Source organism: Salmo trutta, chromosome 11, assembly GCF_901001165.1.
Source record: "Salmo trutta chromosome 11, fSalTru1.1, whole genome shotgun sequence".
In the NCBI taxonomy this organism is placed as follows: domain Eukaryota; kingdom Metazoa; phylum Chordata; class Actinopteri; order Salmoniformes; family Salmonidae; genus Salmo; species Salmo trutta.
In genome coordinates, this window is record NC_042967.1 from 6,336,819 (window position 1) to 6,352,484 (window position 15,666).

At 40.8% G+C, this 15,666-nt stretch overlaps 1 protein-coding gene across 4 annotated transcripts in view; it reads right to left on the reverse strand.

Moving 5' to 3' along the window:
• Positions 1-1,637: 1,637 nt before the first annotated feature.
• Positions 1,638-15,666, reverse strand: part of slc43a1b (solute carrier family 43 member 1b) — a 37,674-nt gene continuing 23,645 nt past the window's right edge. For 2 of the 4 annotated variants that reach the window (XM_029766078.1, XM_029766079.1), the window contains exons 12-16: positions 15,404-15,533; positions 5,979-6,052; positions 5,497-5,620; positions 3,122-5,184; positions 1,638-2,854 (exon numbers count right to left, since the gene is read on the reverse strand). In XM_029766078.1, coding sequence (XP_029621938.1) covers positions 4,981-5,184; positions 5,497-5,620; positions 5,979-6,052; positions 15,404-15,533 — 532 coding nt within the window. In that variant the 3' untranslated portion in view covers positions 1,638-2,854; positions 3,122-4,980. The remainder of the gene's footprint in view (positions 2,855-3,121; positions 5,185-5,496; positions 5,621-5,978; positions 6,053-15,403; positions 15,534-15,666) is intronic. The other 2 variants (XM_029766083.1, XM_029766082.1) reach the window with 2 other exon arrangements.

Here is a 15,666-nt window from a genome sequence, read left to right on the forward strand (position 1 = left end):
TGTGAGGCGGTTTGGGGGAAAAAAGCTGGTGCACCGCGATAGACCACTATGGAGGGACGCCGGGCTACCGAGTGCTCATTGCTAACTGGGATGCAAGTCACTTCCAACAGTAAACTTGTAATAACCTTTGCTTCAAAGTGGATGTACTCTAACAAGACCTTCAGGGGCATATTTCAGAAATGTATTTCATAGCTCAGCTTGCAATGCCAATTTTCAGGGACATGAATCTACTCTTCAGAGCCCAATTTGAATTATTGTAGCTCTTACTGCTTATAATAATGTAGATGTTACATCCTTGGTGGTTATTTCCACGTATTGGAGGACAATTTATTACGTTACACAACAACACAAAAGTCATTGTTAGGCTCAATTCATGCATGGAATTTGGCCGTTTATTCAATAAATTGACGGAATAAGATTTGGAGTAGAGGATGAGGGTGTAGAGGGTGAGGGGGCAGAACCCACAGGGAGGCCTCAGCCTTCAGGAGAGTTTATGGGCGGAGGTGGAGATGGCCTGTATCAAATACTAAGGAACATCTCTGAAGAGATGGGATATGGCGTTAGTCAGTTTTACTCTCTTTGAGTGTCATGTGGTTTCATAGACAATGTGTCTTTGCATTACACTCTTCGCACCCCTAACTGACACTAAATAAAATATAAGAAATAATTCATCTAATCTACAAGCTGACTCTTTAGGCAGTAGAAATTGAGACTGGGAAGGAGGTTAAGAATAAATGGACTGGTTTACAAACCCTGATCTAATGCGTCCTTCTATTTCAGTGTAAGTCACATTACTGCAAAGAAAAGGTATCTGCAGTTTGCGTCCCACTCCAGGTAGGCTACAAGTTGCCCTTTAGACACAGATATAGGATCAGTTTACTCAACACCAATCCCTTCCTTTAAAAACAATTGTGGAGGAAACGCATAACTGATCTTAGGTCAGTTTCTACTAGAAGACTCCTTGCCACTTCTTATTAACTAATAGACACTTCACTTTGCCCTATTGTTGTAGCCTTATGTTATACCCTTATCCTTACAGTTAGAAAAATAAAGTTCCCATGTGTCTTATTACAGTTTGAGAAGGTTTCTCACCAGCCATGTTTATTTTCTGTAGAGTTGGTCTGTCAAGTCCACAGTTCTGTAATCCCTCAGCCAGGGAATGACCTAATGACCCACACCTGGGTTGTGTTCACTAGAAACCAATAAAATACAGGCTCGCAAGTTGAAATCTGTTCATTTATTACTTCACAAAGAGAAGTGCCCCAGAACATCAGTAAAACCACATTCTACGGTACTTTGTATTGTTTTTAGCCAGTAGTTCTGAAAGTAATGACCACGAGCCAAAAGTGGTCCCTGGAAATTACATATGTGCAGATATGTGCAACACGTCATTGCTCTCTCTCTCTCTCTGCTGTGTTTACATCCTGCTAGGTGTCACTCAAATGGCGAGGGGCTGGCCCACGTGGGGGAAAATGTAGGGAAAATGGCGCCACACAGCTTCCAGAAAACAGTCGCCTTCAAACTTGGGATTTCGTGGCTAATGAAGTAGACAGTAATTAGGCATGCATGAACTACACATGGACGCATCCAACCCTTAGCGGGAGGTTGAAAAAATACTCACTAGTCGTCAAAGTTCCGGAGCATGTCTTTAAATATGACATTTTCTATTCAAAGCCTATTTATAATAAATTGTTTTGGATCCTCTTACATTCTCTTCACCACATTGCCCACATAATATGATCTTATTATTACAAATGTAATAAGATCAGTGATAATAATGAATGTTCTCAAACACAGAGGTGGAAGTACAGTATGTGAAAGTTGCCCTATGTTCTGGGCATGTAATCATAAAACATCTCAGAGTAGGAGTACTGATCTAGGATCTGGTCCCCCCCTGTCCATGTTATCTAATGAATTATGATCTAAAAGGCTAAACTGATCCTAGATCACCACTCCTACTCTTGAGAGGCATAGTTGAAAAGCAACTGTGATGTGGATGAACCAACTGTTCTTTTTCTGATGCTCAAATAAAATAAATAGCACAGCAACTCTCAAGTCTTAAAAAGATGAGAAAACATTCAACACGCATATGTAGCAAAACTATGGCTTTACATTCTCATAGTGCAATTCAGACACTATAGGTACTACACATACCACTACATTGCACAAAAGTAGCCAGAGTGCCATTCTGTTTGTGCAATCATGTCAACTCCTTTTCACTTATTGTCATGCCATGTTTGTCTTGCAATAGAGTTGGGAAAAACACAAACAGATCTGAGACCAGACTACCACAAAAATACTTGCTTCCCAGGCACTTACAATAAAGCACACACATTCAATTTATTACATATCATTACATACATACATTACAGTATTATCTTTCAGATTCAAGCGCTACTAAGTGATACACACTGTCTCCATCACAAATGCACCCCATACCCTACATAGGGATTTAGTGGGATGCACACTAAATAAATTGCCTGGTAGCGGCAATGCACCTGCTAAATGAAGCCCTGCTCCAATGAGGTGATTCTACTGTCGTTGTCATGGGGACAGTGATATTGGGGTTCAGGTGCATCCATCTTACCTCATACATTACTGTTAACTAGTAATACTGTTTGTTATATTTGACCGCATACAGTACTGTTAACTAGTAATACTGTTTGTTATATTTGACCTCATACAGTACCGTTAACTAGTAATACTGTTTGTTATATTTGACCTCATACAGTACTGTTAACTAGTAATACTGTTTATATTTGACCTCATACAGTACTGTTAACTAGTAATACTGTTTGTTATATTTGACCTCATACAGTACTGTTAACTAGTAATACTGTTTGTTATATTTGACCTCATACAGTACTGTTAACTAGTAATACTGTTTATATTTGACCTCATACAGTACTGTTAACTAGTAATACTGTTTGTTATATTTGACCTCATACAGTACTGTTAACTAGTAATACTGTTTGTTATATTTGACCTCATACAGTACTGTTAACTAGTAATACTGTTTGTTATATTTGACCTCATACATTACTGTTAACTAGTAATACTGTTTGTTATATTTGACCTCATACATTACTGTTAACTAGTAATACTGTTTGTTATATTTGACCTCATACATTACTGTTAACTAGTAATACTGTTTGTTATATTTGACCTCATACAGTACTGTTAACTAGTAATACTGTTTGTTATATTTGACCGCATACAGTACTGTTAACTAGTAATACTGTTTGTTATATTTGACCTCATACAGTACTGTTAACTAACAAAACTGTTTTATTTGACCAAATACAATACTGTTAACTGTAAATACTGTTTTATTTGACCTCATAGAGTACTGTTAACTGTAAATAATGTATTGTTTTTAAATACTGAAGACGGTTGGTTGATCAGATTCAACCAGCTTTTGGAGTTGATTTGAGCAACACATCTGTACATCTATTTTATCTCATACAGTACTGCTAACTGTAAACACAGTTTAACATTTGAAGATGGTTGGTTGGTGGGCTGTTGGACCAGATTGAATCAGCTTTTGACAAGTGCTCTTTCTTGCCCACATTTATATAAATACTTTTCTTTTAAACTAATCAACAGCTCTCTGTAAAAGCTAATGTGTAACAGCTCACCTTAAAGGTTTTGGTGATGGGTACTGATTGGCATTTCTCTTTAACTACACAGACATTTCACGTTCCAATTTTAGGATATGCAACAAGTTCAATAACATGATTGTCTAAAAACAAAATTCCATACATTTTGTTACAAACTAGGCTGTGCCTGCACAACACCTCACACACCGTACCACTGTCCTGAACTTAGCTATGATTGGCTGAAATAACAATGGATGATGATGTCATCTCAAAACCTAGGTTCTGTCCCAAATGGCACCCGATTTCCTATGTAGTATACTGCCTTTGACCAGGGCCCATAGGGTTCTGGTCAAAAGTAGTGCGCCATTTGGGACTATCACACATTTCAGGTGGACACGTTGTGATGCACAGAGTTATTTAAATACTAACTCTGGGATGAACACAGGGACATAGACGTAGTGACCCAGGGTGTGTCTGAAATTGTTCCCTATGGGCTCTGGTCAAAAGTAGTGCACTATATAGGGAATAGGGTGCCATTTCAGACATAGCCGCAGACTTGACCAAGTGGGCATAGTACTTAGTGGACTTACAATGACAGGTCTGACATGGACATAAAAAAGGGGATACGGGGAAAGATTGCAGGTGCAGATTGATAGTCAAATTAATAGGGATGTGCAGTTCCCCTTCTCCACCATTCCCACTTTGTCTCCTCCTAATCTGTATTCTCCGCTGGATGTAAAGACACAATAAAGACAAGTATAGATACAGGGAGGGAACCGGGAAAGGCAGAAAGACAAACAAACAATGACCAATAAAATATTACTACCAGACTGGCTGCTAGGCCTAAATTAATGAAGTGACTGTGGGGTTGTGAGAGTTGGGTGGGGGAGGTAGTTCAATGTTACACCAGCCAATCTGATAGCGAAAGAGATCCACTTCCTGTCTACTACAGAATACTGAGAGCTCTGCTTCTGGTTGGTGGAAGGGTGACCTGAAATGGTACCAATAACCTTCATGGAATTTTTGGTCAGCGTAAATATTGTTGCTTAATTATTGAATTGCCAAACCTCAATTTCCAGTGAGATTTCTATTTCACGTTTAGCCATGAAATGTTTTTAACTAAAATAAATATTACTTAAATGTATATTTTAGGATTTCTTTGGCATGTCATACCTAAAACAAAAATTAGTATATTGAGTGTGTATTTTGATGTCAAATGAAAAAGGGCTTAAGGGCAACATGTCCAAACACAATATCGTCATCACTGTCCTTGTCGAAAATGACAACCATCATTTGTCATCGTCATGACGATGGTCTATAATGATATTTTACAATTAACGACTATGATATTCGACAGCTAGTTTGGTCAAGACTCTGAAGCTTAATTGCTGAGATGTCCATTAGTATGGTTTTTGGTATGGCCATTTTCTGATTGCAATAAGGTTTGTCTCTCTCTTTCTGACTGGTTAGCGGCCTCCCTCTCACACTCCTCCACCTTCTCTCGCATCAGGTTCCTACGGTGATAGATCAGGTATCCGGGCAACAGGAATCCAGCCAATGAGGCAATGAGCAGGCTCAGGTTGATCTGTTGATCGGAAGATAGAGTTAGTCAGAGAAAGAACGTGTTTGAGACATAACGTTCTAATAAATCTTATTGCCTCAATTGTCTGTTTCTGCCCATTCACATGAATCCATTTTTATTCATTCGCCTTACATTCTCAGTAGTACAATGGCAAAGTACTAATGTCATCGTGTGTGCTGTGTGTGTCTGCATGCATGTATGTGATCTGTGTCTGTATGCTCTGTGTGCGTGTTTGTGTGTATGTGTGCATGTGCGTGTGTGTGTGTGTCTGTATGCTCTGTGTGTGCGTGTGTGTGTATGTGTGTGTAGCCTTACCCAGTAGGGGTCTCCTCCCAGGTGTCCCACCATGATGACGAAGAGAGGCTGCTGGAGGAGAGCGAATAGCGCGCTGATCATCGACTGCAACCCCGTCAATGTCCCAAAGTGATTGGACGGATATCTGGAAGGGGCAGGATGTAATGGTTACCTCTCCAATCAAAACTGACTGTACCATACCTGACCAAAACAGACACCTTACCTGTGTTTTGTTAAGATAATACTTAAAAAATATATATATATATATATATATTACCTTTTGTGTTTGCGGCAATTTGTGACATTTGTGAATTGTATCAAATAATTTAGCCTTTCATTGCTTGCTATTGATATGTAACATAGTGTTTTCCAAAATGTGTAACGAACAATTCTCAAAGCTATCTGACACCTACGAATCTTACTGAGACGATCACAGCGTGGGTGTAATATGCTGGAAAGCAAATGTCCAGCAATGCGTTTTGTTGACGTTGTATTGTACTTACACAGCAGCATAGAGTCCTCCAGCACAGGAGTGGACGAAACCTCTGACCATGGTGTGGACGATGAAGGAAATGATCTGGGAGGGAGGGAAAGAGAGGAGAGAAAGAGATAGAGAAAGGGGGGTATTAGGAAAATAAAAGGATAGGGGGACGGAGAGGGAGAGAAATAGTTTCTTTTATTTGGACAATTAAAAACACAATACAACCACACCTGGATACTGCTGCATTTAAAAATCATCAAGGATGACACACAAAAAAGTTCCATTGTGGCCCTCTTGAAAATACATGAAAACTAAATATATACACAACAAAATACATAATCTCATCAATAGAGAGGAAACAGTAAAAGTGATTTTCAGTACAGTTGACTAAAACGAGACAAGATGAAATTATTTTTGACAAAAATCGGACTTCTAAGTGGACTGGACAAGAGTTTTTGGAGAGATTGAGAGCTTTTCTGTGATAACCACAATTAATATTAGCAGCACAGTCTCGCTTAATCCTTATACTTTCCCCAATGGATTTCAGAGCCAGGTTCTGTAGTCAATGTAGTCAATTCTCAATCTTTTCCTCAGAGAAAACGCATTGATTCTAGCCCTTACCATTCAAAAGATACACTACATGACCAAAAGTATGTGGACACGTGTTCGTCGAACATCTCATTCCAAAATCACAGGCATTAAAATGGAGTTGGTCCCCCTCCTGCTGCTGTAATAGCCTCCACTCTTCTGGGAAGGCTTTCCACTAGATGTTGGAACATTGCTGCTGGGATTTGCTTCCACTCAGCCACTTGAGCATTGGTGAGGTCGGGCAATAACGCCTGGCTCGCAGTCGGTGTTCCAATTCATCCCAAAGGTGTTTGATGGGGTTGAGGTCAGGGCTCTGTGCAGGCCAGTCAAGTTCTTTCACACCGATCTCAACAAACCATTTCTGTATGAATCTCACTTTGTGCACAGGGGCATTGTCATTCTGAAACAGGAAAGGGCCTTCCCCAAACTGCTGCCACAAAGTTGGAAGCACAGAATCGTCTAGAATGTACTTTTACGCTATAGTGTTAGGATTTCCCTACACTGGAACTAAGGGGCCTAGCCCGAACCATGAAAAACAGCCACAGACCATTATTCCTCCTCCACCAAACTTTACAGTTGGCACTATGCATTTGGGCAGGTAGCGTTCTCCTGGCATCCACCAAACCCAGATTTGTCCATCGGACTGCCAGTTGGGGAAACGTGATTCATCACTTCAGACGTTTCCACTGCTCCAGAGTCTAATGGCGGCGAGCTTTACACCACTCCAGCCGACGCTTGGCATTGCGCTTGGTGATCTTAGGCTTGTGTGAAGCTGCTCGGTCATAGAAACCCATTTCATGAAGCTCCCTACGAACAGTTCTTGTACTGAAGTTGCGTCAAGAAACAGTTTGGAACTTGGTAGTGAGTGTTGTAACCGAGGACAGACGATTTTTACGCGCTATGGGCTTCAGCACTCAACGGTTCCGTTCGGTGAGCTTGTGTGGCCTGCCATTGTTGCTCTTAAACATTTGTACTTCACAATAACCGCAATAACAATAACAGCAATTTGATGAACTGACTTGTTGGAAAGTATCACGTCAAACAGTATCATGTTTAAAGTCACTGAGCTCTTCAGTAAGGCCATTCTTCTGCCAACGTTTGTCTATGGAGATTGCATGGCGGTGTGCTCGATTTTATACGTCTGTCCTGTGGCTGAAATAGACGAATCTACTAATTTGAAGGGGTGTCCACATACTTATGTATATATAGTGTATGACCCATAATACCAGAGCTACATTTTTTTTACTTTCTATCTTGCATTGGTGGGTCGCATTTTACAATAATCAAGCATATCGCGGGCCGTACTAAAACTAGGCCACATGCGGACCGTACCGTTAACCATTTGTTTAGGCTACACCTTGTTCAGTCATGTTACCTCATTTGTTAGCTATAATTAACAACCTGGGGGCGCGTTCAGTAGGACGCAACGTTTTGGAACGTTCAGATATAAATGCTATGTAGGACAAACACGCCTCTCTGACACTTTGAATAAGAACTAACATCTTATCTGTTGATGGAATTTATATCTGAAACGTTTGAGAACGTTTTGCAACTGAACATGACCCTGGTAGCCTATTCATTCATAGGTTGCATCACCGTCACTCGGTCGCGTCTTGCCATTGCTATGAACGTTCTCAAGGCGCCCGTTTACCGGCGGCGACATAGTGGTGCCCTAAAGTGGTGATAAGCCCATTCATTCTGGACAGAGGCTAACTACTGTTTCGTCTAAATTACACTACTGTGCCTGGAAATATGTTGACATTGCTAAAGTTTTCAAATATTTAGTAGGAAACATCTTTGCCAGCATTACCATCTCGTCAAATTTACTTTAGACCAGGCCTGGGCATAGGTCAGCCTGGGGACCGTATGCGGCCCGCGACCTGATTCAATAAGGCCTGCGGAATCATGCTCAGATCACATAAAGAATTTGCAATAATAAAGTTTATAAAAACGTAAATACAAATGTTATTCAAATTAAAAGCGCAATGAATACTTGCCTTCGTGTAAGGATTTAACTCCCACTGCTTGTGGGACATTTATTTTGAAGGCACGTATAAATTAACAACTGGAAGATGACAGACAGTGACTGACAGGTTGACACACACGTCACAGTTACAAATAGTAGCTAGATAGAAATTGCACAAAAAAATAGTTTTTCAAAGATTTCAAAGAAATATGGAACGAAGGTTGAAAGACAAGGTAAAGGATTTCATCTATTTCTCCTTGGCCCTGGATGAGAGCAGTGATGCACGTGACAAGACGTAGTTGTTGATATTTTTACGAGGCATAACCCCAGACTTTGAAATGACAGAGGAGCTTGCTTCTGTGCAGTCAATGAAGAGCACATCCACAGGGAAATGTTTATTGGAGGAGGTTAATAAGTGTGTGGCAAAGCTGGGACTGAGTTTTGAAAAGTTATCCAGTGTGACCACTGATGGGTGCCCAAACTTCACAGGAAAAAGCATTGGTCTTTTGAAAAGGATGCAAGATCAAGTAGCTGAGCTGAACCCAGATCAGAAAATGATTTTCCTGCATTGCATTATTCATCAGGAGGTGCTCTGTAAATGTGTTCTGAAAATGAGCCATGTTGTGGATACAGTCACTAAAGTGGTAAACTTCATAAGAGCAAAATCTTTAAACCACAGGCAGTTTGTCTCACTGTTGGAAGAGACAGAGTCAGGTCATGCAGATCTCCTCTACCACACAAACGGGAGATGGCTGAGTTTGGGGAAGGTGCTTAAAAGGGTGTGGGACCTGAAGTCGGAGATTGCTGAGTTTTTGCAAATGAAAGGAAAATATGTGGATTTCCCTCAACTGCAAGATAAAGAATGGTTGGCTGATTTTGCCTTCACCGTGGACATCATGGCCCTCATGAATTAACTGAATTCCAAACTACAAGGGAAGGGCCTTTTTCCACATCAGATGTACAGCCTTGTCAAAGCCTTCAAGGGAAAATTACTCCGCTTGACCCGCCAAGTACAAGCCAACAATCTCACCCACCTTCCTACACTACTAGTCTGTTCCCTATCAGATGACCAGCGGGAGAAGTATACATCGCTGCTGCATGCATTGAACGGTGAGTTTTCTCGTCATTTTGAGGATTTCAAAGTGTTGTAAAATTACATGCTGTTGGTCTCCTCTCCTTTCATCTTCAATATGGATAACGCTCCCACTGACCTGCAACTTGAGCTTATCGATCTTCAGTCTGATGCAGTAATTGGAGAACTATTCAAAACAATGTCATCTCTTGATGAAAAAAACTTTCCAAAGATTAGGAGTCATGCTCAGAAGATGTTTGTACTGTTTGGGTCAACCTATGTATGTGAACAGACATTTTCAGTGATGAAATATAACAAGTCAATGCACAGATAATCTCTTACTGACTCTCACCTCTCAGCAATCCTGCACATAGCGACGTCAGAAACTACACCTGACTTCACTGCTCTAGTCAATGCCCATCAGACAACTTCACTCCTCACACTGATTGACTAACGTCAACTCACCCCATTCCGTACAAATGTGAGCAACCGCGACATTCAAACGAGGCTGCAAAGAAAACTAATAGGACTGTGTTGACATCAAAATCTGGGGTGTGAACTACGTTTCTATTCAAGCGTTGATCGACATGGTAATGGCTCTATAGTATTGGAGAAAAGTTGAGAAAACTGACCCTCCGTTACATCGTGACGTGTCATGCCGTAACGTACAGCACGCATAAAGCAACTATTTCTGTCTTACAATCTCTCTCCACCAGGTGTAGCACTTCTCTCATCGTTTAAAAACAAGAAATGGACAGTGACGTGGGTAAGGGGGGATACCTAGTCATTTTTTGCGTCGTCACTGTAAGCAATCATGACTCTCAAAAGCCGCTGTTTACTTCTGAAGATCACTTTAGCGCCGCCCTAATAACCCGATTCAAATTCGACACAAACCTTCAAATAGGTATGTAATGACACATTTTATATACTCTTTATAGTTTTATTTACATTTTAGAGGCGATAAGGCGATAAGTTGGACAGATCGAGTGAAAAAAAGCCTTTTCCCCACACGACATCTCTCCTTCTCACTATCACGCATTAGTTTCGCTTCCCCACCCGCCATTTTTAAAAAGACCCGACGGAGCTCATTGCCTTCTTGAATCATACAGAAACGGGCAGCGTGAAGGTCTCGTCATTGATTTTGTTGGAAAGGGGAGAAATTGTGCTTTACAATGGTATTGATATTACAGTTGATCTGGAAGTATTATGTTTTTGGGGCGCTAAAATAAGGTCAATTGTACGGACCAAGGCGATGTACAAGAGTGAGTTAGTTTACGTTAGTTTAAATGTAATGTTGAGCTCCCGCTCTTATGTTTTTGCGCATACCCGTTAACAAGAGTTCTGTCCGTGGTGATGAATGCAGTGTACTTTTCCCTCTGTGTAGCTCATTGCATGTTTAATAATGAAAATAACTACCAAAAGGAGAACATGGATGTGGTTTATTTCTGTGCATGTTAAAAAAGAAAAATAAGTAGCATATCTGAACGTGATTTACAGTAGATATATCTGTCAACACAGTCATACACACGATGTATAATCCTGTAATTTTATTCTGGCCCACGATGGCAAAAATATATTCTAATGTGGCCCTCCATGGAAAATAATTGCCCAGGCCTGTTTTAGACAGATGGCAATGTTGTAATTAGCTAGCTAGCAACGTTTGTCAAAAATAACTAGCAATGCTAACGTTAGCTAGCTAAAATCCGGTGGCCTCCCCTCAATCTTAGCTAGCAAACGTTATACTGCATCTAAAGTCAATCTGGCAACATCAAAATGATGACAAAAGGTTTTCCTACTAATTATTTGCCTCATTTTTGAATGTCATTGTATTTCCAAGCCACTGTAATGCAGTTTGGATCAAATCTTCTTCATTGCTCATTGACGATGCACTAAGTAGAATGCTCAGTCAGGCATCAGTCCAAAACCAACGTTCAAAACAATATTGTGAGGAAACATGCAAACATTTGGTGGCACAGAAAGAAATTCCCTAAATTCCTCTTGCCACTGCATTACCCTTATGAAAAAAGATTGCAGACAGAGTGCAGTATAACGGCAGTACAAAACAGTATAACTACAGTTAAAGTGCAGTATGTTGCAAATACTGCGTCACAAATAACTGTTTTTTTTACTACAGTAATTTTGCAGTGTAGCTGCAGTTTTACAGTACACTGCAGTACACTGCAGTTATTCTGCATCTAGAATACCAGTCGACTGCAGTTACTGCACTTTTACTGCAGTTTCAAAATTGCAATAATTTTAGTAAGGGTATATCTGACTGGGTAAATAACTTTATTTTTAGTTAATGTGGACCAGGACTCGATTCGGACTCAAGGTTTAGTGACTTGACTACATCACTGGGCGAAACTGTCATTAGCTCCCATTCCAAAGTCATTAGCCCCTTTCAGTGGTGGAAAAAGTACCCAATTGTAATACTTGAGTAAAAGTTAAGATACCTTAATAGAGAGTGACTTCAGTAAAAGTCAAAGTCACCCAGTAAAATACTACTTGGTTATAAATATACTTAAGTATCAAAAGTATAAATCATTTCAAATTCCTTATATTAAGTAAATCAGACAAGACCCATTTTCTTATTTTTATTTAATTCATGGATAGCTAGGGGCACAGTCCCAACACTCAGACGTCATTTAAAAAAACGAATTGTGTGTTTAGTGAGTCCACCAAATCATGGGCAGTAGGGATGACCAGGAATGTTCTCTTGATGAGTACATGAATCGGACCATTTTCCTGTCCTGCCAAGCATTTAAAATTTAACGAGTACTTTTGGGTGTCGGGGAAAATATATGGAGTAAAAAGTACATTTTTTTCTTTAGGAATGTCATGAAGTAAATAAAAATAGTAAAGTAAAGTACAGATACCCCCAAAATGAATTAAATAGTATTTTAAAGTATTTTTACACCACTGCCCCCGTTATACTTTCAGACACCAATGTGGCAGCGGCGTCTGTGGAACGTTGAAAACAATGGCAATGACGTGTCATGACGTTGCCCTCTTTGGGTACAGCGAGCACAGTTGACCTGTCACGGTTGACGTTGGTGAAATAGGACCAAGGCGCAGCGGAAGTATGGATACTCATATTTTTTAATGTTCAAAAGAAGGAGTAGAGCATCCACTTGAAACAAACAAACAAACAAACAAACAAACAAACAAACAATACTCACAACAGCAACAGTGTGGCAGGCTCGTCCAAACGCAGTGCACACAACAATTCCCCACAAACCCAAAAGGCAAAGTAGGCCACTTATGTGTGACTCCCAATCAGCCACAACCCTCCTGTGCCTGATTGGAAGTCACACGGCCAAAATTAATGAACCAACAAAACACACAGACTCTGCTGCCACGTCCTGACCCAACTACACCCTCTACTGGTCAGGACGTGACATGACCCCCCTCCCTCTGCACCAGGCCTTTTCTATGCACCATCCCCCAACCTCTATACTTCTGACACCAGGCTCTGTAAGAGCGGTCGTAAATTCCTATGAGGAGATTCTCTCCTCATGGCCACAGTATAGAGACAGAGTGGGTTTCATAGAGAACAAAGGAGTTCTTCCACCTCACAGAACTGGAGAACCGAACGACATTTATGTTCTGGAGAAGGTATAAAAGATCGGTGAAGAATCCAGCTACGAACTGGTCTGTTTGGTACAATTTTGTGAAACCCATGAGAGACAATACCGCCACATTACCATAATCATGTTTATAGAAGAGTCTCAGGTATGAGACTTACATCTAATGGTTGTATAAAATGAATGAATAAGGATGAAGCTATTTGTGAAATTGTGTAATGTGATTTTGGACTGTTTAATGAAGGAAACTCCAATTCCCTTTGGAGTTTAACTAAATCAGAGGAACACCCATAAACACAGACAGGACCTGGCGTCATGAGACAGCCTTTTTCTGCTCTTCCGAAGAAAACCTAGGTGGGGGTTTTATATCACCAGACCGAGCTTACCTCAATTACGAGATGGCTAAAGGTTGGCGACCGAGCTTACATCAATTACGAGATGGCTAAAGGTTGGAGACCAGCTTACCTCGATAACGAGAGGGCCAAGGTTTGACCATGCATTCCTCTTGCTGAACTTTTAACCATACCACGTGGTTATACTCTTAGACTATCGATACCGACAGAATAAGAACAAGTTTTTGATATTAATTACTAGTCTGCAGCTAGGAATTCAGTATCATTGAACGTGAAGACCGACAACCGCCGAAACATCTGTCCTATAACGACATTAATGAATGTCACTCTGAATTACCCATTCTAACCACGACAGAGAGAGAGAGGGCGGACAGACTCTCCAACAGAAACAAACTTTTCAACAGAGATCCCGACGACACACTGAGCGTAAATATATATATTGATTGCATTTGTTCCCGAATGAGTGAGCGTTCATGTGCAAAGGATTAGCATTTCAATTGTTATAATTATCAACTCCGTAGTGCCTTCTCAGTTGACCGCCCACTCCTCTTTTGTCTAACAAGCCGCCATGCCGGTTTAGCCCACTAGGGCACATTCTCCTATCATTTCCATATACCCATATCTACTGTTTGTTATGCATTTCTGTGAATTACTTAGTTAGTAAATAAATGATTTTAAGACAATTGATGTATGGATGACTCATAGTGAAGACTGGGTTCGTGCAGATAACCAACAATTTACGACGTTTGGAATGAGACTGACGTGAGGTAAAGAATACGTCATTAATTAGAAGACTAATTGATCAGATATTAAAATATCTGAAAGTTATATTAGGAAAAGTATAACTTTGTAATCTGAATATTTTCCTTGGTGCCCCGACTTCCTAGTTAATTACAGTTACATGATTAATCAGGTTAATCGCGTAACAATAATTACAGAGAGTTATTTGATAAATATGTCTTCAGTTTTAATGATGCCAAAGACACGACAGACGCGACCGAGTGGAGGAGGAGCAACCCATACTACTTTGCCAATACGGTACTTTGCGGCACCATCTGGTGCTACTCTCTCTCTCCCTGTGTTTGTGTGTATCTGTTTGTTTTGTATGTAATGTGCAATATCTATGTAGGCTGAATTAGACATTTACATGACCAGATAATTCTTATATATGTTTGTCAGGTTGTAGGATGTTATGCATTAAAATATGTTCATAGGACAAGGCTATGTATGTTTGTGCACATGGAAGTCAGTGATTAATGTTTACTGTAGGTTAATGAGGCGATACAAATGTGATGTAACTAAAATGAAAGGGCATTTAGTTGACAAAAACGGCCCACAGTTTTCATCATTTTGACAATACAGTAACTAGTCTAAATCTTTATTCAAATAACAAATGTGACAGCCACGCATCCCTCCGGAGTCTTGTCTCATCGCTGCAACTCCCGTACGGATTCGGGAGAGGTAAAGGTCGAGAGCCGTGCATCCTTCGTAACAACCCTGCCAAGCCGCACTGTTTCTTGACACCGCTTAACCCGGAAGCCAGCCGCACCAATGTGTCGGAGGAAACACCGTACACCTGGCAACCGTGTCAGTGTGCATTGCGCCCGGTCCGCCACAGGAGTCGCTATAGCGCGATGGAACAAGAACATCCCCTAACCTGGACAGCGGTGGGCTAATCGTGCGCCGCCCCATGGGTCTCCTGGTCGCGGCCAGCAGCGACGGAGCCTGGACTCGTACCAGGATCTCTAGTGGCACAGCCTTAGACCACTGCTCCACTCGGGAGGCCCCCCATATATTTCTATCGAAACGTTCCACAAAGCTGTGTCCTGTTGAACGCACCCCAGGTGAGCTGTGTGCGGTAGGGTCATGTGGCTGTCTTCTTACCTGTACAGGCAGGTTGTCTATCATCTGGATGACTCCAAAGGTGACCAGTAGAACGTTGGTGATGATGAAAGCGCGGATGGCGTTGGTCAGTTTCTGGATCTTCCTGTCTCTCTTCGGGGGTTCAGGTTGGCTGGAAAGAAGAGGTCAGGGATAAAATAAAAAAAATGTAAGCATCAGGAAAATACCAAGAGTTGTGTTTATTATGGAATGCCACAGAAAACATTGAAACATTTTTTACAAAGGAAAGAGAAAATTTGCATTTT